Source organism: Drosophila santomea, chromosome 3L (genome assembly GCF_016746245.2).
Source record: "Drosophila santomea strain STO CAGO 1482 chromosome 3L, Prin_Dsan_1.1, whole genome shotgun sequence".
Classification (NCBI taxonomy): domain Eukaryota; kingdom Metazoa; phylum Arthropoda; class Insecta; order Diptera; family Drosophilidae; genus Drosophila; species Drosophila santomea.
This window is the reverse complement of record NC_053018.2, coordinates 3,413,140-3,437,849: the sequence shown is the minus strand read 5'-3', so window position 1 is coordinate 3,437,849 and position 24,710 is coordinate 3,413,140. Positions and strand designations below refer to the sequence as shown.

Sequence of the window (24,710 nt, the reverse complement as noted above, 5' to 3'; positions counted from 1 at the left end):
CACTTTTTAGATTCTTCTGCCTGCTAAATACTCTACTTTTACTCTACTAATAAGGGGTAAAATATTGGGTGTTTTTTTTTTTTAGCGAACTTACTTTAATTGTCGATTCAATACTTAATGCAACTGACAAATAACATGAAAAGAAACGTATTCTTAAATCATTTGAATTAAATATTATATATAGTAATAAAGAACACATACTTCTTATAAAGTTTCAAAAATGTATATTTCATAAGGTATTTACCAGATAGATCTAAACTGATATTTCCCAAGTTCTTAACAGCGTTTTATTCATACCAACTGAAGCTAGTGATTTATGAGTCGATAGAATCAGCCATTTCGTTTCGCTTGATTCCTTATCAATGCTTGCTGCACCGATTCGAAATCATTCCATCTGCATTTGAACGAATTTAGAGCAGGAAGATTCCCATCCAAAGTGCAAGGACAATGGGAAAACTGCTCCTCGGCTGCTGGCTGTTTGTGCAACTGCTTTAGTTTTCCGATGCCATTAAGTCGCGGGTCGGCGGATGACAAAGGATAGTCCATTAGACACAAGTCACAATTCCATTGAAGCGAGCTGGCAAATGGGAGTCCCATTGAAACCCTCATCCCACTGACTGCATCCTGCATTTCGAGCCCTTTGCGCCCTTTGTGAATCATTTTTGCGAGCGAAACCAGAACAAAAGTCGAGGCCTGGATATAATATTTTGCGCTTTTTGGTATGACGAATCCACATGTCACACACGAATCGAATGGGCAAAGTCACCTCCTCCTGGGAAAAATCCGGGAAAAACCTCCTGCCCCTCATCCGTTTAGCGGGCAATCAAGCGTGTAGGGCAATTCAATAAGCCGGCAATGGATGGGGTGCCACAAGTTTGGAGAACTTTATCAACACCCATGTCGGCATTAGTTTTGTTTACAAACTTTCCGTTGCCTTTTTGACAGTTTGCCCGGGGTGGACGACGTTGGGAGAACCATTTTGTGCACCCCTCCCAACTCCAAACATTTTCCCAATCCCAAACCCAGATTTTCCGGGGTGGATTTTTGCGTGGATTTTTATTTATGAGCACTTAAATCGAAGCGCAAACTGAAATTGCACAGTGCACAGTGCACATCTACATAAATATGCAATTGCGGCATTGTGAGTAGTCCTGCTGATAAATGATGAAAAAATTATAAATAAATACGGCATACATCTTGGCCCCACCTCCTTGTTGTTATATATGTTTTTTTTTTGCTTCTTGCGATTCAGCTCATCCCTCATGTTCTAGTCACCCCAACCAGGTCCTTAGATGACAGCTCCCGATAATGGTGACATCAATTTGAAACTCAATTGAGCCTGTTCCGAGCTCCTTGATAAATGCTGTGCTATCAGCGCCGTTTATCGTCCTCCGCTTTTTGACTGGGTGCGACAAGTCAGCGAATTGGAAACGGAATTGGACAGCCAACCCCCACAAGGTGAGGGGTTCCATCATCTCCCTGCTCGGCATCCTCGTCTAGAATCCTCTAGCTCATCCTTGTGCAATCCTTGATCTCTGGGGCGTTGCAAGCAGTTTACATGTTTAATGCCTGCTTAATTGCTGCCTCAGCCAGCGGGGCAGATCCTTCAGCAAGGATATGCCGTCGTCATTTGTGTGTAGTAGTGACATGTCAGCGGTCCCAAAAACCTAAAACAAAATGGTCAATTCGGGAAAATTAAGCGAAGACTATTAAGATAAAATGCATTTGGGAATGTTTCCGGGACGATAGTGTTCTGGTAGGGAGATATGTATATCATTTAAAAAAGAGAATAAACTTGCTTTGAATATATATATAAAAATACAAATAAAAATATATAATCTTCAAAAAGATATTAATAAAACTAGTTTTACTTCATAATTCTATATCAAAGAACTGATCATAGCGGATCTTTAATGAAGTATCAAATGAAATGAAATGAGTTCCAAGATATTAAAGAAATTGAATACAACTTGCAATTACGAGCTGTCAATAAACATTTTAATGCCTTGAAATGTCAATAAATGGCACTTTTAACAAGCTCATTGCACCACCTCCGCCACTTGACACCCCAGACTCCGAGCCGAATTCCAAATCCTCGGATACGAACTCTACCTCAACATGGCCATTAGGCCATGTCGGTGCATGGCTGCGCCAGGATAAATAGACTGTTGAGTCATTAAACAATTTACGCAGCCATAAATTTACGCAATTTACTTAGTACGCAAACACACACATCCCGCAGGATGCCGAATGTCCTGGACAGGGCAATAAAAAATACCCCTGTTTTGCAGGCTGCAATCGAGAAACATTAACACATCTGGCCAGATACAAAGTGCCGGGCTTTGGGCTTTGGGCTGAGTCGTCCGCCTGGGCGATTAACTTTTTGCATCCTTCACACTTGGCTGGGCGAGTTAACCCAACGTCATCAACTGTGTACATCATCTCCTCCTGGAGCAAGGACATCGCCCACGCGCCGCTTGTTTGCATTTTTATTACCCCACCACGCTGCGGGGTTGCAGGATGTCGATTTTCAGCACTGCCGCCACTGCTGCCTCGAAATTTTAATGAAATCGTCATCAATTAAAATTCGCTCTCTTCCATGTCCATGCCTCTAGACTATAGTGACAATGACAATGACAATGACAATGACACGGCACAACAGTCCTATTCCACTTTTGGCTGCACTCAGAGAAAAGTCTTTTCTATAAACATAGGTTCCAAAGTTTAACATTCTTAAAGTATATTGTTGGAACAATTCAAACAGCTTGCATTTTTTAGATCAGAAGCATAACTTAAAAAGACATTTTTTAAACGTAATTACCAACCACTTCATGTTCTAAATTCTATGTAAATTCTCAATGATTTCTCTCCGTGCACTCCTTTCTGGCTTGTGCCATCTTTTTACGACCGAGACGTCCATCCGGGCACTTCCACGGGCTTAGTCTCCGGCGCATAACTCGCCGTACTCGTGCCTGGGATCGGGCTCAGCTATAAAAATAATTTGTGGCCAAAAACTCCCCTTCCACGCCGCTTCCAATCCCGATCTCGAGTTCATCCAAAAAGGGGTTTGGGTCGAACGGCTGCCGGCAATTTGTAGAGTCGTTTGCTTGTTTTTCCAGCTTCGCCCTAATGGGTTTTCATAAATTTTTATTGTTCTCAATATAAGTTTTTACACTCGCCTCCTTGGTGTTTTGTAGCTGCCCGCATGCAAATGTCGTTTGAGTGCTTCGAATTTGTGGGGAATTTGTCGGGCAATATCAAAACGAGTTTACGCATTTCCGGAATACTAAGCAAATTTTGGGGAGAAAGGCTGCTCACATTATAATTGTCTAGCAAATCGAATTTTAAGGTTTTGAAACGAATTTCCACAAAATTGTAAGTGGGATCTTCACTAAAAAATAAATTTTTCTTTACATTTCAAAAGTTTATTGCATGTGAATTCATATTATTTTTTTTTATAAATATTTTTGTAACCTAACCTAGCAATACTTTAAAGAGCTTGGTTCTAGTTTCTATAAAATATAGAAGTAATCTAAGGAATAATGCTTATAAATGGGGTGGAATATTTCAGCTTAGCTCTTTTAAAAAATACTTTATATAAATCTTTCTGAATTTCCACATTTTTCTCTACAAGCTCAGCTCAAGTTTTTCTAGTTTTTGTTGCACATAAAATATGAAAAATACTTATTATATTTCATCCAATTTATTGGTCTCCAAAGAGCTGAGAATCATTCTCATCCGCAACTAGAAACCAGAAATGCATTCGGAAAACAACAAACTCAATTAGATGGTCATAAATCTCCGGCGGAGCCAAGAACCCTCTAAATTTTGGTTGATAAAATGCCGAAATTATCACAGCCATGGGCATGATATATGGGCACTCGGCTTGGCCGGTTTAACCCATTAGCCAACCGGAAGATCGCTCAATTAGCGTTGCTCCTCGCTGGTCAGTCCCAAGTGGGTCACTCGAGGAAAGGATTTGCGAATCGGATTTTTATTTCCCCTTTACCAAAAACCAAAGACCCTGGCCCCTTTGTTGGCCCAACAAAGTGACATAAATCTTGGCGAGCGCTGGCACAAACTCAACCGGAACTAAAGCAATGACGCAGCAGGAGCACCAGGACACATGTCGATGCGTTCGGTTCATCCATTTGGCTTGCTCCTTGGCCAGCAGTCATAACGGGCGTGTGTGCGAGCGAGTGTGCCAGTTCCGAGATTTATCGGTCCGAGGGGTGAGTCCATATCTTCACATCCTGCTTCTTCTATCTGCGTATCTGTTTGGCAGGACATCAATGCTCAATGCCCAATGCCCGGATGCCCTGAACGACAGGCGTTCGATTGAAATTAATTGAATTTGCGCCCAAGCCTCGAACTTGACTTTATTTCAAGAAATTTCCCAAGCCCGCAGAGGGCGGCCTCTGTGCACAGTAAGAAATATTTAAGTATATCTTAAGTGTTACGATAAAATGTAGAGTAAGTTGTATTGGCACAGGCACAAAGTTTTATATAGGTACTTCAAATAATTCGTTCTAACTAGGATTCTTTTGAAAATGCCAAAACAGCTAGAAAAATGTTTATCATCCCCGCTGATATTATTGCAAGATATCTTAATTACATCTAATTTTCTACGAGTGTAGCGAAAGAAGGACCATGGACGCTTGTTTCCTGTTTATGCTCGAGATGTTTTGCAGCATAAATTACGCTTACACATATACCCATGTACGCGCATATGATATCCTTGACAAGTTCAGAAAGGAGAAGGGAAAAAAAACAGGAACATTAAATTTATTTTTATTTCGCTGGCATAGGGAAAGCAACCCCAGTGAAAGGGCCCCCAAAGTCGCGCGCTATGTGCGGTCCGCCGACTTTGGCAAAGTCATGAATTCGCTTGCTTATTTTTATGATTTTGGCTAGTTTTTGTTTTTCGGCCCTCAGATTGCTCGTCTATTTTCTTGGGGGTTGTAACTTGCACACTTCGCTGCCCTTCAATCGCTAAAATCAAAACGGAAACGATGATCGTCTCGGAGAAAATTCAGGAAAGCCAGACAAATTTATCAAGTTTGTGTGGGGGTGCGCTTTGGTGAGGCTTGTATCCTTCATTAATCATGTGAAAACTTTGTTTTTACAGGATTTTGTTACGAATCTCTTAATCTTTAAGCCTTGTTTTAGTTGGGGTGCATTAGTTGGGGTTTTTTTAAATTTGGCGCCCAAGCTTTTACAGTTGGGGTGACCCTGCACTTAACAGTCTGCCACTGACCTAACAGCGCTGCATACAGACAGTCTTCGGCTTGCCAAAGCCATTTCAAATATTAACAAAAGAAGTCCAACCATAATTGGGATAAATATTGACATTAATTATATATTTCTTTTGTAATTAAATGACCAAACGCTAATTGGTTCCGATAGCCGCAACTACCTATCGATAGCTGCTTGGCGCACGGTCACACTGTCTTAACTACGGAATTTTTGTAAAGTGTTAGTTTTATTTACTCGATTTTAGCACTCTTTAAGCCCTTTTCGCCGTGTGTTTCTGTAAGTTAACCAATGTTTAAGGCCCCAAGTGCAATAATCCGTAGAAAGCGACTTTCCCGCGGCATGAAAACCCGGTAAACAGAGCCCGTGGAGATTCAGCTGCGGCCTGGCCAACAAGAACTCATTTCGATTCACTCGCATATTTTGTTGTTGCCGCCTAGTGGGTGCTCCTCCGGGGTGGAGTCATCATCGTCATCCCGCTACCCCCCCTTGGCAGTGCCGACTCCTCGGATTTTGGTCTCTCCCACATGTCCCGCACATTTGTTTTTGTCGGTCACGCGAATTCCGCCCTTTTAGCCAAGTTTCTATTGTAACAACAAGGAAGGGTAACAAAAGGGGGACGAAAGGGAACGCCCGCATTTGTATGTTTGTTTGTTGGTATTGCCTACGTTTTATGCTAATTAAAGTGCAACTTTTTTTTTAGCCAAAGCTGCGAATATAATTCAATTAACGAGAGTCCAACTGCGACTGCCGCGAATTATCAGCGCAGCAGTTGGTTTGGTTTGACGGCTTTATCTGAGCAGCTGAAAGAGGGTGCAGAGTACCAGAATAGCAGAATAGCATGGTGTATATAGGGTAAATTCCATCCGCGATAAGATAACCCCATGGTCGCTGAAGAAGAAGCGTCGTCGTATTCGCGGGCCTCGCAAATTGCCTTCAATTCTCAACTTAATTGTGAAGTTAACTGTGCAACTGCAACCCCCGAAGATGCGAGGACCCACAAGACTCGTGCCGACATCCCGCTGGCACTGGCATAGAGATTCACTCTGCCCGGGATCAGAGCCTCAATTGCGTCAATAATTGGACCTAATTGAAGTCAACAGGCTATTATTTTGCTTCTTTTGTTTATGCACTTTTTTGGGAACTACTCTTGTATTCAATTATTTCAACTTTCCTAATCAAAAATCTGCACAAGCAGCGGCAGAGATTGAATTGTTTGTGTCGTTTAAAAGATCATCTAGTGAGTAAAAGAGTCATTTATAGTCATAAATAGCATAAAAGCAAAACGTCATGACCAAAACATTTCAAAATACTATTACTTCGCCCCAATCGCTTGACTATTTCAGCCCTTTAAAAGCCGTAGTAATGCCTATTTCTTAGAAAACCCCAAGTGACTAAGCGCACTTCCTCTTCCACTTTGTCGCTTCCTCTCTGCTCGATTGCGAGAAGAAAGAAAGAGCCATAAGTTGGGCCCCAAAGATTAGTCACCACTGGCACGGGTCCATCACCTTGTGGCTCGGTACCCTGGCCACCGCCACCACCACCATCTCCTCCTTCTTCGTCTCTTCAAATCACCCGCCCTCCTTCTGGCTGGCACCTTTTGTTTTGTTTACATTTGCAGACGGCGATCAGGAGAATCGGAAGAATCGGAGAAGAATCAGAGAGGAGAGCCTAGCAGGTGGCTCTCTTCGCGGCTCTCCCATCTGTTGCTTATGCTCCCATCACACACTGCCCATGGAACCGAGCGAACCACTCGCTTCTACGGCCCGCTCATTTGAGTTTCGTCCGTCGTCGGTGCCAATTCGTTCGATTGTGCCGCGCCCGATATCGCTATTGAATTATATACATATATGTATATATACATGCATATATATGTATAGCCGCTTCGTACATATATGAATATCGCATATCGTGCATATCGTTCAAGTTCAAATATCCGAAAGAGTTTCCAGCGCCCCAATTGTGGGAATTAAAGAAGGTATACGAGAGTGCGCGGTCATAAGTGTGTGACATATGGTGTTATTCTTACACATTCAGTTGGCAAAAATATGTGCCACAAATACGCAGTTCCATTGTGTAACTCCAATCAAACGCCAAATGCGCGTTGCGCCTGCGCGATGCGCGCCAAAAACCCATCGGAAAACCCTTTTTCCCCAATTCGGTTGTGGAGCATTTTAGAAAACAAGCTGAAAATTACCTCATCGCGCTGCCGGCGCCAGCGTCGACGTCTGCCGTTTGATGTCTGCCCCTGACTACGCTGGTCCACAGAGAAAAATTGGGATTATAATAGATCACTAAGCTATTCCTCTCATATATGACATGTTTGCAAAATCTTAGTACTAGTCAGGCTTGTATGGTTTTCGCCTTTCGTGAGGAAGTGTTTGTAGTATTCTTGCTCAGGATAAACATGGATTATAACTCAGTAACTCATTCATTTGAATGTGGCCAATGTCATTTTGATTATGCAATCAAAACGTTCAAAAGCGCCTGCATTATTTATATTATTGTTTATCAATGATTTGCACAGCTAAGTACGATATTATTTGCTGTGTAGCCAAACATATAGATATTTCATTCTATATTTCTTGCTTGCCTAGCAGCTGGCTGGCCTCCCTCCCACTCCCCTCCTCCACAAATGCGATTTATCTTTAAGATACACGTACGCTACGATTTGTTTTGTATCTGTACGTAGATTTATTGTTTTTTTCGCTCTTTCCTCGCTCTTCGCTACACAGATTTAAATAACTCGCGTCTTTCGGTGTTTTGTCATAATTTCTCTGGCTTTTGTGCTGTTTTCCTCACATTTTTTTGTGTCGGATTGTTTGGCAAATTCCGCCGTCGCTCCATTTTGTGGGCGTATTTTGTATTATTTACCCATTATCTCGAAATGTCAATGCGCTCGTTTAAAGCTGTTGTTATTTCCAGTCTCTCTCTCGTTTTCGAGCGTTTCGACCTTATTAGCAGTGGGCTTCGGTTTTGGAATGCCCGCCACATAAACACGCTTCGGAAATATAAAGAAATCGAGATCGGAGCTCATTTTCACTCCATGCCACTGTGTGGGCAGTGCATCGGCTCCACATCCACCAAATAATTCGGACGCAGACGTGGGGACGCTCTGCATCCGCCAAGATATTAGTACACTTCACAAATATTAAGGCCCAAACATGTAAATATCACTATCAAATCCCTCAAAATTTACTTTGCTATTTGGAGTATGCATGTTGTACTGATCTTAATTCGTTTTTGGTGATTGAAATTCTTTGCCTTTCATAATAAATATTTCAACACTTGCCTTCTCTCTAGATAAGATCTTTACTGCATGTTAGAACACTCGAACGAGTAAAAGTAAGACAGTGTTCCACTTTCACCACCTTATCTGTAATTCGATTTCCTTCTCGAAACCAACTCAAGATATACCTTTTTCTAAAGAAGCTGATAGTAGTAATGTGTTTGACGAAATTTCTACTCATGTACTTCACAAGTTGTTTAGTACATTTGGTTTGAATCAACCAAATGATAATAATTCCCATGCTTGGAATGTGCCAAGACATCAATTTACTATACATTCATGCGCTATTTATAGCAATTATCCAAAAAGTATTACCCGGAATTTGTTAAGTGATCCGCGTGTACATTCGGCTCGGCTAGAGCGGCAATTCATTGAGCAAAACTGATTTGTAACCAGGTCACTGGTGGAAACACTGGTACACTGGTACACTGGTGGGCAGCAGCTTGTGTTGCCCATTTTGGGGCACGTTTCGATTGCCAGACAAGTGATTGCATTTTCCACTTGTATTTGCTGGATATTTTTTTTATGGTTTTGCATACTTTTTATGCATGTTCGCCGTTTTATTAATTGAGCTGTATTCATTAATTCGCTTTGCTCTGGGCGAGACGAGTGCAAAGGTCTTCCACTGATCGCTTGCCATACAACTTTCGAATGCGAGATTGATGTCCCGGGGATGTTATTGCAGCGAGGATTACTTCATTATTTCGGGACTAATTGAATTGGTTTTTTTTTTGGCAAGCGTGAAATGGGAACTTTTTGATGGCTTGGTAAAAGGGGCCTTAAAAGTATAAATTTCCAACTTCTAGGGAAAGTAAAAACTATACAAATTGCCATTAAAAAACCATTCAATATTTGTTCACCCATGTTACCTATGTTTTTCATCGATTTTCCGGCCAGTTGTTCGATTTATATTTCAAGCTCAATTAACGTAAATTAAGCCACTCGTTCAACTCGTTAAAGTATCGAACAAAAACTACTGGCGGCAACCATAAGAACAATAACAAAACGACCAGCGTAATAACAATTAAAAAATAAAAATAACAACTGATGTGTGTGCTCTATTTTCTTAACGCCTCAGCATTTTCGATGGTTTTGTATTGCACTTGAGATACATGAATGCATACATGCTGAATACACATAGGCTATATATAGATACACTGGGCAAACAAACCATCTATTACAGATCTTTGAAGTCTTAAGATAACAGATCAGATCCCTTGTAACTCTAGTTTCAAACCAAAGTCGTCTTGCAGTTGTACCCAGATATCATATTGAAACCTATTAAGATATGGAGAACATAGTTTTGTGCTTAGCGGTCATTTATACAGATACAATTTCGATAAACGTTTTGAGTAGATCTTAAATATTCTTCTCTCTGTACAACAGATACAGCTACTTGGGGCTCATGTGAGTTTATGTGGGTTTAATGCTGCCGCACACATGTTTCGCCTTTTCACCGGACCTGAATCAAACAACCAAAATGCTAAATAAACAAAATGGGCCGCAGAGCTCGTGGAGCTCCGTAGATGATTCCATATTGAGTTCGATTGGCCGTAGCGTATTGTGGAATAGTTTATTGTTTTGGAATGTTTCTTAATTACGCGGAACTCAAGTTGCGGAGGTGGAAGCAGAAGCGACCATCTGAATCGGAATTTCGAACATTTCCATTTCCCATCTCAACTCAACTCGATTCGATTCGATTCGCATTCCCTTTTCGCACGCACACTCATCGTTGAGTCATTAGGAATCGCTGGCAGGAAAGTACAGAGATGGAACCCCTTGTTTACTATTAATGCTGATAAAGAATATGCATTCGCTTCTAAAAATAAACGGCAAGTATTCATTCGCATTTGCCGTCTGCCAACGGCGGCACAACTTTTATTGTCACCATGTTTGTATGCAAACAAACGCATGCGAAGATTTATGCAAAAATTTCATTTTTCCTACCGAACTTGGCGAGAGATGTGGACGTATCATTTTATTTGTTTCCTTTATCGCCGCTGGAAGTGGAGGCTTTTGGGTTGGGCCCCACCGATCGGCTTGTCGCCTACTATATCTCACAGTGGGTGTCGTAAATCCCTGCCCGATTACGTCAGTAATTCATTGGCGCTTTTCTTTTTTTTTTTGCGCTGAGGGCCGAGTGAACACGCATTTGGGCACTTCATCAATCTGTCAGTCCATCAGCGAAACGATTCGATGCGGTCAGTCGATAAGTCCGCCTTGGCATTCCCATTGCAACGGGTTGCGGTTTGTCACACCCCCGGATGCCCGCCGTGTGGGATTGTAATGAAAAATTGATGGAAATCTTGAGGATTCCGATTTTATAGCCCCAAGAGCGCCATGTGAAATTTCTCTAATCCAAACCATTAGGCGAACAAATTTGCATTCAGATTTTGATTGATTGGTTTTTAATTAGTGACCAAAAGGCATCTATGGTTGTGAGAAATAAATGAAACATACATATGATAAGTGAAGTCTATAATGATTTTCTATTCGATTTTTCAAAGCCAATACATAAAGAACTAGATTTTTATGATATATGACTCAGATCTAGAAAAGTTCCTTGGCACCTTGGCCATCAAAGAGGTTTGTGTGTAGTTAACACCACATTTTATGCATTCCTTTCCCGATTTGATTATCTCTCCTTTGGATGGCTCCCCTTTTCCGGAGATAGTCGTGTCCATTGGCAGTTATCGCTAGGCTTGGCCTTGCCTCGCAATTTATTTCCATCTGGCTGGGGGATTGGATGATGGGGGGATTGGGTGCCTCTTTTAATCAATGGAACTGCTTTGTGTGTCGCCAGTGCCGGTGGGTGAGTGTGAAAATAAAAATTCATTTCTTATTCGGCTTATGGATGCACTGGCATTCGAGTATTTGAGTGCTGCCCCTCAAAGTCAACTTAGCTGCAGCTCCTCCCTCTCCCCCTTTCCCTCGCAAGGATGCCCCTGACTATTTGGTTATATCGCTATATATAGAAATACGCACATACATATATAAATTTGTGTATATGTTGTGTGGCACTGTCGCTTTTGGCACTCACTTGTGCGAAAATCCATTGGAGCCCGACTGGCGGGAGCCTAATTTTTTGCCGTCTCCGATTGACGATGTCGGCTGTGGATGAGGGGCAGAAAATGAGGGGAGAAGTAGGTGGCCACCGGAGAGGGTGACTCAAAGGAGGGGCTCCTTCTTAAGTGGGCAGGCAGTGGCATGGGAATGAGACTTGGCATCCAATCATAAAATTGCTTGGCAATGTCTTTCGTATGTAGATGGTGTCTTATGGGGCACGTTGAGAAATGAAATGAAAGGAAGGAAGGAAGGAAGCTAAGGCAATCCATGTTGGCAGGAAATGTGAAATTTCTTAGGGGGGGGGGAATTCACACTGAAGTCCATAAAAGTGCTGACAAAATATATTCACAAGCTGTATCTTAAGTTAAAATCAGTTTGTGTTAAATTATGGAAAGTAATATAAAATTGTCTTAAAATGGAAAACTCTGCGATTTTTCAACTCTATACTTGCATTTCCTATTTCTAAGCAAAGGAGTACATATATAATCCCCTTATTCTTCGATGATGCTCAAAGTATCATAAGTTGAGCTAATTACACGCACGCTCCTCTCCAAAGGATTTTAATTAGAACATTGATCCTTATCACTTGGCTGACATAATTTGGCCACATTATGGTGTGCCACCACCTTGATGATAATTGAAAATTACAGACCTTTCTGTCAACCCGATCCCGGCCAGCAACCACCCACTTGCAGCTGCCTCCTCCTTTTGACGTCACTTTTGTCGTTGTCGTCGTCGATTCATTCGATTTGATTTGTTTGTTTGCCTAACCCAACCACCCAGCCCATCTGCCCACCCACCCATCCATCCATCCATCCATCTAGGGATCTCCATCCATCCTTCGGCCGTTTGTTCGTTTGTTTATTTGTGTATTTTGTTACTTTTAATGCATCTTTTATCTGGATTTTGCCATCATCATTGGCTGCCCATTGTTGTTGTGCTGGCGATGCTGATAGCGATACACAAATTTGAGCCCCATTGTTGGCCACATTGCTCATTGCCCATTGCCCATTGCGGAGTTGCCCCAGCGACGATGTCTTGTTTACTCAAATTACGGCCGCAGTCAGGGGTTATCCAAGGTGCACACATAGTCCCTGTATGTCAAATCTGCCCAGTTGACCCCCGTTGTGAGTTTGTGAGTGCTGTTTTTTTATCGGGCCACTCAACTCGGATAGTTTTCCATGGGGCAAAGTGTTCAATGAAAATGCAAGCTCAAGGAGAATATTATTTCAAGTAAAAAAGTGTTGATTGACGATCATTGCAGTAGAGTTGAATGAACCAATCAAAGAAAAGGAAACGCAGGAACGTGACTGTTGTTTATAAGTCGTTTTAATCTAAACGAAAACGAGTTGAATGTGCAAAATGTCCAAATAAACATTGCGGCCATTACCTTTGCGGGCATTGTAGTATACAATCTTCCATTTCATTGAATTCTTGTAGCAAATATGAGCTCATTTGCTTTTTTTATAGTTCGTACTTTAAAACCTTTGAAGGCCTCAACGACCAAACTCTTAACAGATTTGTTTTAAATTATTTAGTGTTTATGAATAAACAATCGACCCAGTTTTCGGAATAATAGATATTTCATCTGACTACAGCTTACATAATTCCACAGAATAGAGTAAATTGTTTTTTGGGGAATCCGTTTACCTTTCGGCTGTCATAATTGCACTCATTAGGCCATTTTCAGTACGTTGTCACTGGGTCGTGACACATTTGTTTAACGACCAGTTTTGTTTTTTTGCTGACCACCTCGTCAGTTTCCGCTGACATGAAAAGTGAAATAAAAGTTTTTACACGACTCGTTTGATGATGCTGAGTTACATTACTCAAGCGCAACTAATAATCAAGCGAGTCGCCGGTGGGCATCGCTCTACGGCCATCTGTTGGACCTCCAAACTAGCCCGTTGTAGTACACAAAAATTGAAAATTTCTATAAATTCAGCTATGACTCAGGGATCGAGCAACAAATAAGCAAATGAATGAGCCAAGAGCAGCAGCATCATCATCGCCGTCGCCACCAGTAGCCAAATACAGTAAAAGCCCTGTAGGAAGACCAATTCGATGGATCAAAGATCTGTGTGGTGGTTGAGATTCGCCTAGGAAAGAATTGACTGTGTGAAGATTCGGTGGCCGGCTTCTTGAGATCCGCAGCTTATCCGCTTAGGTGGCAGTGTTCTATTTCCAGTGTGGCATGAACATCGTGCCACAGTTTTTATACATGGGGCAAGTGTGATCCGTGGGGATTGCCTTTTCTCACACTTTCAGTTTCGACACTGTTCATTGATTTTATATTTGGGGGCGCATCGAATGGAAAATCCAAGAGATTTGTCTGCTCTCCAAATAATATTTGTTTACCTTGAAAGTTCTCGTTTATAAACGGTATTTATAGCGCTCCATTTCTATATATATATAGAATGGATTTGGGTTTGGGCACATTTACTCGTAGTATGGATGTTGTTATGGTTTAATTAAAATCTGTTTTGCTTTTATCGTAGAGGGAACTTTTTCCTCAGACGCTTTTTTTCGACGCAATTTGCGTTGAATTTTTTTTGGCAGTTTATTTAATTTCTCCTTTCTCTCGTTTTATTTTTATTGTGAGCTGTGATGTGTGATTTATAGCATTGGAAGCTGTTTTAAGCACTGGCATGTGTAGTCATCTCCGCCCGCATGTATGATGATGTATTATTTTATTTGTCATTATGTGTGTACATTATTAGCGATTTTTCGCCATTTGGTGACAGATAGACAGTTCACTTGAAAGTCTATCTAATCCACAAAAAATGTGAGCAAACGTACATATATACACTCGATCCGTCTTAGTATGAATTAGAAATGAATAGCTTTAGATGAAGACAATTACTGCGGTTAATTCTGAGTATCTCGCGAGTATAATGAATACCTTTCCGTTTTTATCTGCGATCTGCACATGTGTATCTGCTACTGTTCGGGTCAATAAACCCATTCAACAGTTCCTCTTAATCTGGCGTGTCCATGTTGTCTGCCTCGGTCATAAACCACTCGGAACCCTTTTTAGCAGCAGCTCGGAGGTTCGGCATTGTAGAACGTGCCTGAGCACCTAGACCGACATCTGGCTGCATGGCAGAATCGTGCCAAGGTCTCAGATTGTGTTCGCCATAACTACGTGACGCTATCGTTTTGTAATTTTGATTGCTCCGCGATGGGCGATACACTCACTACACATGCGAGCCAATGTAGTCTGTATGAACGCAATCAGCCGTCGACCTACTAAACAGAAACTACAAAAACTTGTCCAACGCCCACAATTGCAGTTTCGCTTTCATTGAGCGACTGAGGTGGAGACCAAATGGGGTCCAGGAGATCAGTGGGAGGCACCCACGCCCCAGGCTTTTGTCTTGCCAACGAGTCGAGGGCTGAACTGCACCTGTAACAAGTCGACTTATTGGGGGATATAAGGCGATTTTTCTCAACCCAAATCTGAAGTTGGTAAAAGTGGTCACAAAATGTATCATTACTAATCTCATGAATATGTAAATATTGTGTAACTTGGTATATTTTTAGTGAAAGTAACATTGCTATTATTCATGATGTTCCTATTATTCTTTCTTCAAGCAATTCAATTCTTGAATCATCAATTAAAAAATCTTTTCTTTTGTGACTAAACGCTTGAGGCTTTCGAAATTCTCTGATAACATTAAATGAAATGCTTAATTATAAGTTCAAGCTAAAGTCATCTGTTTACTCATTGGAATGTTGAATTAACCACATTTATCAGTTTTTTTTTAATACCATATTTAAAATCTCATTTTGGTTTTTCATATTATGAGTAGTTTACTCTGAGATCATTTGTTTACAAACTTACATAAAATTTGTGTGAAAAAGTATTAGTTATTGCTTAAAGAACTAATGGTCAGAAGTGGGGACCACGGCAGCCGCATTCTTGGCCAGCTGCAGCTGAACAACCAATCTCCAAGCGATCCGCCGACTTCTCCAGCCGATCCCGCTCAGCCACATTGATGCACTCTTTTGGGCATTTGGGTGTTGATTGATATTTTTTGTTGCTATAAACAAAAGTCGCGCTGGCGATGTGCGAACGCTAATGGAAAAGTCTGGTGCAGCATTCTTGGAATGGTTTTCTATGTGCGCACATATCGGTGGCTGTGCTCTTGCTCCGGCTGCCTTGGTGGCATTAACCGCAATGCCGACATCTAGCCATATATGTGCTGCCATATCGGCTTCTTCTCCTCCATCTTGCCCCACCTAACAGACTCATCCGCATCCACATTCACATCCTCATCTACGTCCACCCATCGGCGGCGAGGTCGAGCTGTGCTAATATGGAAAATTAAAACAGGAAAAATGCTTTGTGCGTTTGCAGTTGTTTTGGAGTGGATTGAAGTTGCCACAGTGGCAACTTGAGAGCTGGATAGAGATTTTCCTATAACTGCCTGCAGTTTTAACCGTTTGCTCTGTGTTTTTCTCTCTTTGCAGATCTTCTAAACAAATCAAACAAACGACAACCGCAACGAAGAAACAAACAACGTAACAACAACGAACACACCTAATACTGCCTTAACACCTACACACACACACACACACATCAACACACGGGCGCACACACAGCAAACAACTTTCGTTAAACACATTTCTCCACTATCTACCGAACAACTGAAACTAAATCGAACAACCCACTGGCCGAAGATAAGCGGCTGACTACGAACTGAGGTAAGTGAAGCTGTCAATGGAGATTTGCATAATCAAACAATTAGTTTGGGAAATCTGTTGGTTGTTGGTGTTGTTGAACAAATGCTTTCTATTTGGACATCTTATCTACATTTACTACATTTACTTTTGAGAACTCTGAAAAAGAAAGTTATGTGGGTGCTTCTATTAAAGTTGGCATTCATAATGAAGTCGCTTCCTTTTTCAATTGTATCGTGTGTAAAAGAATAAACTCCTGATTTTCTTCATCCCGACAAAACACAATTAATAAAGGCGATCTGAAGACCAATATCTACCTATAAAAGAGAAAGATGCCTTCTCGTACTTTATTACTCTAGTTTATGCCGCAGACGCGTCCTTTGTATCTGCTCGAATTCTATTTTTCCACTTAACAAACAGAAATAAAAACTGTGCAAATTACATAAAACGGCTCCACATTGGCGCAGCTCCATGGAAAGGACGTGGAGGAGCAGGGAGTGTAGCAATCAGAGGGGAAAACAAGGCTGCGAAGGAGTAAACGTGTTCCAAGACAAGTGTATACTGTGCAGATTCCTTGGTGGCCACCACAGGACTCCTACGCACGGCCACACGCGTTCCAGGACGAGGCAGGGCAGGGCAGGACACACTCACTTGGATCCCCATGTACTCGGCTATATGGCCAGACAAAATGGTGGCTTTGGCGCCAGGATGTCGCGCCAGTTGAGCTTATTTTTTTTTTGTTCTCCGCTTGCTTTTATGTCGACAGCGATTGCACAGATAAGTGGGAGTGGGTGAAGATAACTATTCAACCGCCTTCCCTTCATTTGTATCTTAAGGATTGTGGATTACACAGTTCTGAGCCACAGTTTTCTTAACTCATTCGGTAATAATTAATCAAAGTAAATCAGATTAATTAACGAATGTAGCTCCAAAGACGGCGATCTCCCGCTGTTCGACTTCCCGGTATTCTTTAACCATTATTCATTTTGCATGCCCCGATGAGATTGTTAGTTCCTCAGCAAAAAGCAAAGAAAAAAAAAACACTCGGCCAAGTTTAATTTATACAATTTTAGCCATGTAAATGGGCGCTGGCAAAAACAATTCTCGTAGTACATAAGGCGAAAGCGAAGTTCAGCCATTGGTGGTCCATGCCACCCATTGGGCGCTCCCAGTTGGTGGTGGATTTTCCGCACACACATAGCACCCAAGAACCCAAGTGAAAAAGCCAAAATGTTACTATGCTGCTAGCCAAACCCAAACCCAAAACGAAACCCTCCCCTTTTGTAGATAGGCAATTTTTACGATCTCGCATAGCAGCCACCTACTCACATCCTTTTCGCGCAGCCGGGCAAGAAGGATGCCCAGGCACATGCCATCTCATACCGGCATCCCAATAGCTAAACAGCCCAGCATCCTGGCATCCTGTCCGCGGAGCATGCGCTGATGGGCCGCCAGGACGACGCCGTCGAGTCGCGGATTCACACAACGGTTACGACTAGTGGAATGAATGATGCTGACATCAGAAGCTCACGATGTGTCGCCGGCATAGCACATCATTCTAGGCCTAGCCGCTGATCGGGCAGGACTTGCCAGTTCAGAAAGCATTCAGAAAGTTACAGAAAGTCATTCAGACAGAAAGTCTTAAGTCGCGTTCTGAAACCGTTTTGTGCCTGAGTTCTTGTTGAGTTTTTGAAACTGCAAAAAAAAAATTCGTTAAGTTTGGCGGTCAAGTGCCTTTTGTACCGTTTCGGTTCCTGTTTTTTCGTCATAGTTCGTGCCTTATACCTAAGAAGTATTCTTAACTTTTTAAAAACACACACTAAAAACATAGCCACACACACATACACACCCTGCGTTGTTGTCGTCGAGTGCCTTGGACAGAAACTTTACTTTTAATAGACCTTAAGTCGATGCGATCCAATCGCCGCTCAAAACTCTGCCACTAATTTGCCTTAGAACAAAAAAACACAAAAAACCAAAAAAAAAACACAAAAAAATATAAAAATTTGTTACCAAGCTTTACACGTTTTTAACAATATATATACAAAAGTCACACGTTTATATATACTTTACAAGATTTACACGAAAACCAAGCTTTTATACTAGAGAACTCGAGAAAATTTGAAACGTTATTTGTTGAAACCAAAAATGAAGAAATTCGAGAACATTGAGAATTCACACGTTATTATGATGTATACGCGTTTTTAAGATTTTTCAAATTGTTAGCGGTTTTTGCCATCGTTTTGTGTTGAGTAATTTGTAAATTCAGTTTCGGTTCCGTACAATTTGTTGTACAAAAACGGTACGCTCCGTTGCCAACACCACAAACGTGCCTCAGCTCGTCGAGCAGTTGCCGCAGCAGGATCCGCAGGACTCGCAGGAGTCGCAGGACTCGTCTGAACCAGCGCTGCCGTCGCAGTCAACGATTTTTAAAATCCCCTTTCAACAACACCCTGTATTGCCTTTCGATGACAACGTCTAGTAAACGATCGCAAAGATCTTGTTAAAACACCAAAAAACAAAAAAACACACTCTAAACACAACACCACACACAAAGATACACACACTACGCCCGAGCGTGCCTTTATAAGCATTAAGCCTTAAAAAGTAAACCCAAGCTTTGTGCCTTAACGTTTTTCGATCGCCAATCACGAAAAATATTAACATCTTTGGAAAGAACATCATTGTTCATAAGATCACGCGATGACAGTTACAAAGTGTTCGAAAAGTAAGTAAAACATAAAAATGAGTTCTTGAAGGTTTTTGAAAAGTATCATATATTCTTAAAGGGTCTTAAAGTATGTAGAAATATTTTAGATGGGTATTTTATACATTGTAATACAATGTGTTAAATTGGAAGTTCAGTTTAGTAAGGATGACTAAAGTTTGAAGACCTAAGATTTAAACCTATATGAAACTGAATGTTTCTATGAGCTAAACTCTAGTTTCGCTTAGCTTGTTTCCCTGTATATTAAACTCCACAAGTTGCCTTGCTATCCATATCCACACTAAATTAATTAGATGTGCTTGTAGAAAAACGTTGCCGGCAGTAAATTACATCCATTAGCAGCTCAGTGTGACTTCTGGATGGAAAGTGGTTGCCAATTAGTGAGAGGCTTCGACTCCGCCTCCACCTCCGACTCCTTGCATGGGTTCCATTTGCATTCGGATGGTATCGCTCGATGGCCAGCTGTGGAGGAGGAACCACGAAAGTGGGTGTGGATGCTGGCGGAGTGGGGGGAATCGGCATTTCCCAAGCGCCCACTGTGAAAATTCGTGGCAACCGCAGGCCAAATTTGCCGCTTAGTTTGTACCAAAATTACCGAATATTTCCATGGTTATTATGTTTTATTACCTGTCTGTAAATTGCAACTGCCGAGTGCCATAAGGAAATGTTTGTCGGAAGGCATTAAGTTGCTGGGGAAATTGAAACCGTTTAAATAAGGGGTCCATTGTAATACATTATTGATTCCGTGCATTTTCTTGTTTGCTCTTTTGCCAAGAGAAATCCATCTTAACGTGACTATGACAGCTTTTCTTTTCTTACCCAAAATCCTTATGTCCTTTCGTTGGAGGATTTCTCTTGTTTGGCACATACGAGCACATAAAGTTAATTGAATTAATGGACCGTATTGTGTTACAATATTCACTAGGGTTGCAAGATGATGCTTTTTGTTGTGCTTTTGACAGAGACAATTGTTAAAAAACTAAAACTGAACCATGACATTTAATGCTAGCGGAAACGTTAAACACTTGTGACTTCACCCCCATAAAAAGTTCATTTTGCTGTTTGTGAACATCCAAAAACTATTTATAATACACCTATAATATATCCAGTCTATGTAAAACCAAAATTTGATGCACTAAAGGATTATTCATTATTATTAGTTAAAGAAAATAGGTATTTCTACTCTAAGAGGACAAAAGCTAACCCCATACTACCCACCACTCTGAACTGTGAACCTGTTTTCCTGTCGCGCAGTGTACTTTCATATCGGATTACGCAGTGATTGCTGGCCGCTCTGAGCCACCGCCACCACGCACATTTTCCGGCTGGTGGTGCGCAGGATTCAGATACTTTTCGGCCGACTGGCGCCACTCAGGCGCCCTAAAAAGTCTACCATTTGTTCAAGAGAAAGGGGGCACAATGTGAGCAAAGTCTCCGGTGGCAAAAGAAGAGGGTGAATTGCGGTGACTGCACCCTTTGGCCAAGAATTTCTCTCCAAAAAAAGCACTGCGCAAGCGCTGCTCTCAGCGACGCTCTTCCGGACTTTCTCTTCCGAGTCCTGCCGGTGGTGGCACCCACCACCACCAGACCACGATGATAATGTCCTAGACACCGAAGGGATGCTGATGCTGCTGCTGACGTCGACGGAGCAGCATCCATCCCTCTGCCGCTGGCTGAGCCGCAACGTTGAGTCAGCCTTTTCATCACTTTCGTGCCAGATTCCGTGGAGAGCAGACGTGCCACTCCAGTTGGATGCAGGATGCCGACAAGCGGTGCCATCCACAGTCGCCATATGGAGCCGATATCCTCGTCCCGTCGTCGTTGTCCTCCTACAAAAAGTAATTGTGAAAGTTTGTGCGTGATATTGTGTGTGTCGTCTGCCGGAAATTTCAAGTGCTTCCTCTTGCTCTCTCTCTGTGTGTTGTGTGTGTTCTCCCACACACACACAGGGGGTAAAAAAAAAGAAGAAAATAACAAAACATTTGTGTAAATTATTGATTTTCACATGCTAGAGAAAACAATAATGGTAGCGATTTTTTTCCACCCGAACTCTGACACACTTAGGCAGCTTTTGTCTTTGAACGTGGGCAGGATCAAAAAGCGGGCGACAGAAAATCAATTACTCCTGCCTTTCGGGGATGGAGAATGTGGCATTTATAAGGGAACTTGGCTTAAAATCCAAAGCCTAATCATGGAGAGAACGAGGCGTAAAGAGAGAGAGTTGGAGAAGTCACCAGAGTGGGCTTACTTTGCTACCCCATAAGGATACACTGCAAAGAGCCTGGGTTTTCAGTCTTTGATTTGGTCTGAACTCAAGTGTCCTGCGTTGCCCTCTTTCCTGTGTGTGTGTGTGTGTGAACATTTAATGCCTTTATGTGTGTGCGAGTGCTTCTGGAGAAGATTTTCATCAGCAATTTTATCGGCCGTCTGCGTTTTGGGTGGTGGCTGCCACCGCCATCGCCCCTGCCCGTTTCACCGGAAGATATCCTTGCGCTTTGGGGGTGGTTTCAGTTTTGGTTTCGGTCTCGGCCGATGGTTCCGGGTTTCGGATTTTCTGGTGTCTGTTTTCCACTTTTAGTTTGTCCTCTTAAGTGTAATTCATTAGCAAATTAGTATATTCAAATGTGGGCTAACAACACCCACTTACATTCAAGTCAAATTTAACTTAATCATTGTCATAAACTAAACTTTCAGCTTATTCTTTTGACTCCAATTAACTTGAAAAGAAATTAAATTAAACCAATAAAAAAAAGGAAATGGGTTATCCCTATCGTTAAAATGCATTTATCTTAGCCTACTATTCTGGGACACAGAAACAACCAATTTTTTCACATTGAAAGGAAAAATCTATCCCCCTTATTGTTGCAGTAGCGGAAGAAGATTTTAGCAATATATTTATACAAATTATTCACCCAGTCAAATATGCTCTTCAACTTAAATATTCCCTTTTATTTTTGCAGTGCCCATTGCATTTTCCACTTCCTTGGAAGTTCGCCCAAGGAAACGACGACGAGGCGGAGGAGAAAGAAGTAAAAGAAAAGGAGCAGCGGAAGTCGCAGTGAAGCAGCGAGGAAAACGCCACGATGTCCACACTATCGCTGCGCATCCAACTGGAGGGTGGTCGGGTGACCAAGACCATACAGTTCCAGCCCAACACCACAGTCTTCGATGCCTGCAAGGTCATTCGCGATAAGTTCGCCGAGGCAGTACAAGGACAACGTATGTGCAGACTAATTTCACAACAAATCCTATTTTTTAATAAAATATCCATTTATATTACAGCCAGCGAATATGGCCTGTTTATCTCTGACGAGCAGAACCAGCAGGGAGTTTGGTTGGAACCGGGACGTACCCTGGGATACTACATACTGCACAACCAGGACACGCTGGAGTATCGCCGCAAGACGCGAACCCTGCGTGTTCGTATGTTGGATGGCGCTGTAAAGACCATTCTGGTGGATGACTCCCAACCAGTGTCGCAGCTTATGGTGGTCATCTGCACAAAGATCGGCATCACCAATCACGAGGAATACGGATTGGTGCGCGAGGACAACGAGGCGCAAAATGAGAATCTGCCGGACAACAAGTTCGGCACGCTCACCCTCAAGCGCAAGATTATGGAGAAGGATCGGGATGCCAAAATGGAGAGTTTGCGCAAAAAACTGAAGACGGACGATGAAAGTAAGTTACTGTTTTAATCTAGAAGAAGTCAAATACTACAATGGGCTTTTACTTCCAGTGAACTGGGTGGATGTGAGTCGCACCTTGAGGGAGCAGGGCATAGATGAGGCGGAAACTGTTTTGCTCCGTCGGCGCTTTTTCTTCTCGGACCAGAACATCGATTCTCGAGACCCCGTGCAATTGAATTTGCTGTATGTCCAAGCCAGGGATGCCATTCTGGATGGAACGCATCCAGTCACCCAAGACAAAGGTGGGTCTTTTAGTAAACGACACCCATGAACTTCTTTTAATAATTAACATTTCTTTAGCTTGCGAGTTTGCTGGCATCCAAGTGCATATTCAATTTGGACCGCATAATGAGGCCAAGCACAAGACCGGATTTTTAGAGTGAGTTAAAGATTTGTCTAATGTCCATTACATCATCTAAACTAAATCTTATCTTTAGCTTGAAGGACTTTCTGCCTCAGTCTTATGTGCGCACCAAGGGAATCGAGAAGAAAATCTTTTCGGAGCACCGAAAGCATGCGGATCTATCTGAAATCGACGCCAAAGTCCTGTACACTAAGACCGCCCGGGAGTTGCCCACCTACGGTGTGACCTTCTTTCTGGTCAAGGAGAAGATGAATGGCAAAAACAAGCTGGTTCCCCGTCTGCTCGGAGTGACCAAGGATTCGGTGCTGCGCCTGGACGAGCACACCAAAGAGATTTTGATCTCGTGGCCCTTGACAACAGTTCGACGTTGGGGCGCCTCGCCAAACACCTTCACCCTGGACTTTGGCGACTACGCCAATCAATACTACTCGGTGCAGACGACGGAGGCCGAGCAGATTGTCCAGCTTATTGCTGGCTACATCGACATTATTATTAAGAAGAAACAGACTAAGGATCATTTCGGCATTGAAGGCGATGAGGGATCCACAATGGTGGAAGAGTCAGTGGCCCCATCCAAGTAAGTGAAGTTGCTCTGTGCGCGCAATAAAGTTTTGTAATCATTTTTCGATTTATATTAAAGAGCCACCTTCTTGCAACACGAAACGAATCGCATGGAGCAACTAAATGTGGAGAGCTTGGCTCATCCGGGCATTATGCGTCCTTATGATGGTAAGTTTTAAATGCCTTGTACCAATGTAAAGCACTAGCTTCAGCTAAATATTATGACTTTGGATAAAAAAAGTACATTCTTAAGATGGTTTATACAAAAAATTATCATTTTACGTAAAATCTTATTAGTAAAAGTGCAAATATCTTTCTTACAAAACCAGAAGAGAAAAAATTAGAGAATAAACCTGTAAAATTATACTTAAGGTTCGACAGTGTGTAATATATTTTAGCTTTCTGCTTTTTTATTTTTAATTGCTTATCTTGTAAATGCTAATTTATATTTTTATTTCTTTTATCAACCCCCTCTGAATTCCGCCCTACGAATCGAACAATAGGCGAGCGCTCTTATATGGAGAATGAAGTGCAGACCGTGCAGTACGGTGCCTTCGTCGGCCAGGTGAACCATGCCCACCAGCCGCCCTCGGTGAGTAGTCCACACCCCCATGCCCATCCCAAAGCCACCAAACATTCTTTAATAACTCTACTTACTTACACTCAACCATTTGTTTATATCACACGCATTTTGCTTAAGTTGCCACTGCACAAACTTGTAACACTAGCCTAACAACTTAACCTGAACCACGAAACCATTATCCCACCTCATCTAAAGCAAACTAACATGAATCATTTCTCTAATTCCTTTCTCCTGACATGCTGCAATCTCTAAATAAAGCCAGTGGTCATCCAATGTTTTACAAAGTATGCATTTTGCTGGAGAGAGTTCCTTCAAACGCAGATACTAATTTTTTCTTTTGAAATATGTTACTTCAGACTAAGGAAGTTCGCATTAGTTCTGTAAATCTGACGGAGCCACAGCGAGCTCTGCTGGGTTACATTTCCGCTGGCCAGGATGTCCTCATTCGCGCTGACGAGGAGCTGCGCACTAGGGTAAGTTAATTGCCTTTCCTT

At 42.1% G+C, this 24,710-nt stretch overlaps 1 protein-coding gene across 6 annotated transcripts in view; it reads left to right on the top strand.

Moving 5' to 3' along the window:
* The first annotated feature begins 5,435 nt into the window (after positions 1-5,435).
* LOC120449387 (talin-2) overlaps positions 5,436-24,710 on the top strand; it is a 29,560-nt gene continuing 10,285 nt past the window's right edge. The window contains exons 1-11 of one of the 6 annotated variants that reach the window (XR_005616192.2): positions 7,038-7,231; positions 16,082-16,315; positions 21,980-22,238; positions 22,302-22,700; positions 22,759-22,950; positions 23,009-23,087; positions 23,146-23,649; positions 23,713-23,801; positions 24,137-24,225; positions 24,475-24,500; positions 24,573-24,689. Coding sequence is in view for 5 of the 6 variants with exons in the window: in XM_039631826.1 (XP_039487760.1) it covers positions 22,103-22,238; positions 22,302-22,700; positions 22,759-22,950; positions 23,009-23,087; positions 23,146-23,649; positions 23,713-23,801; positions 24,137-24,225; positions 24,573-24,689 (1,605 nt within the window). In the remaining variant the exon portion in view is untranslated. Of the gene's footprint in view, positions 5,533-7,037; positions 7,232-16,081; positions 16,316-21,979; positions 22,239-22,301; positions 22,701-22,758; positions 22,951-23,008; positions 23,088-23,145; positions 23,650-23,712; positions 23,802-24,136; positions 24,226-24,474; positions 24,501-24,572; positions 24,690-24,710 lie in introns of those variants that run through there. The other 5 variants (XM_039631826.1, XM_039631829.2, XM_039631827.2 and 2 more) reach the window with 5 other exon arrangements.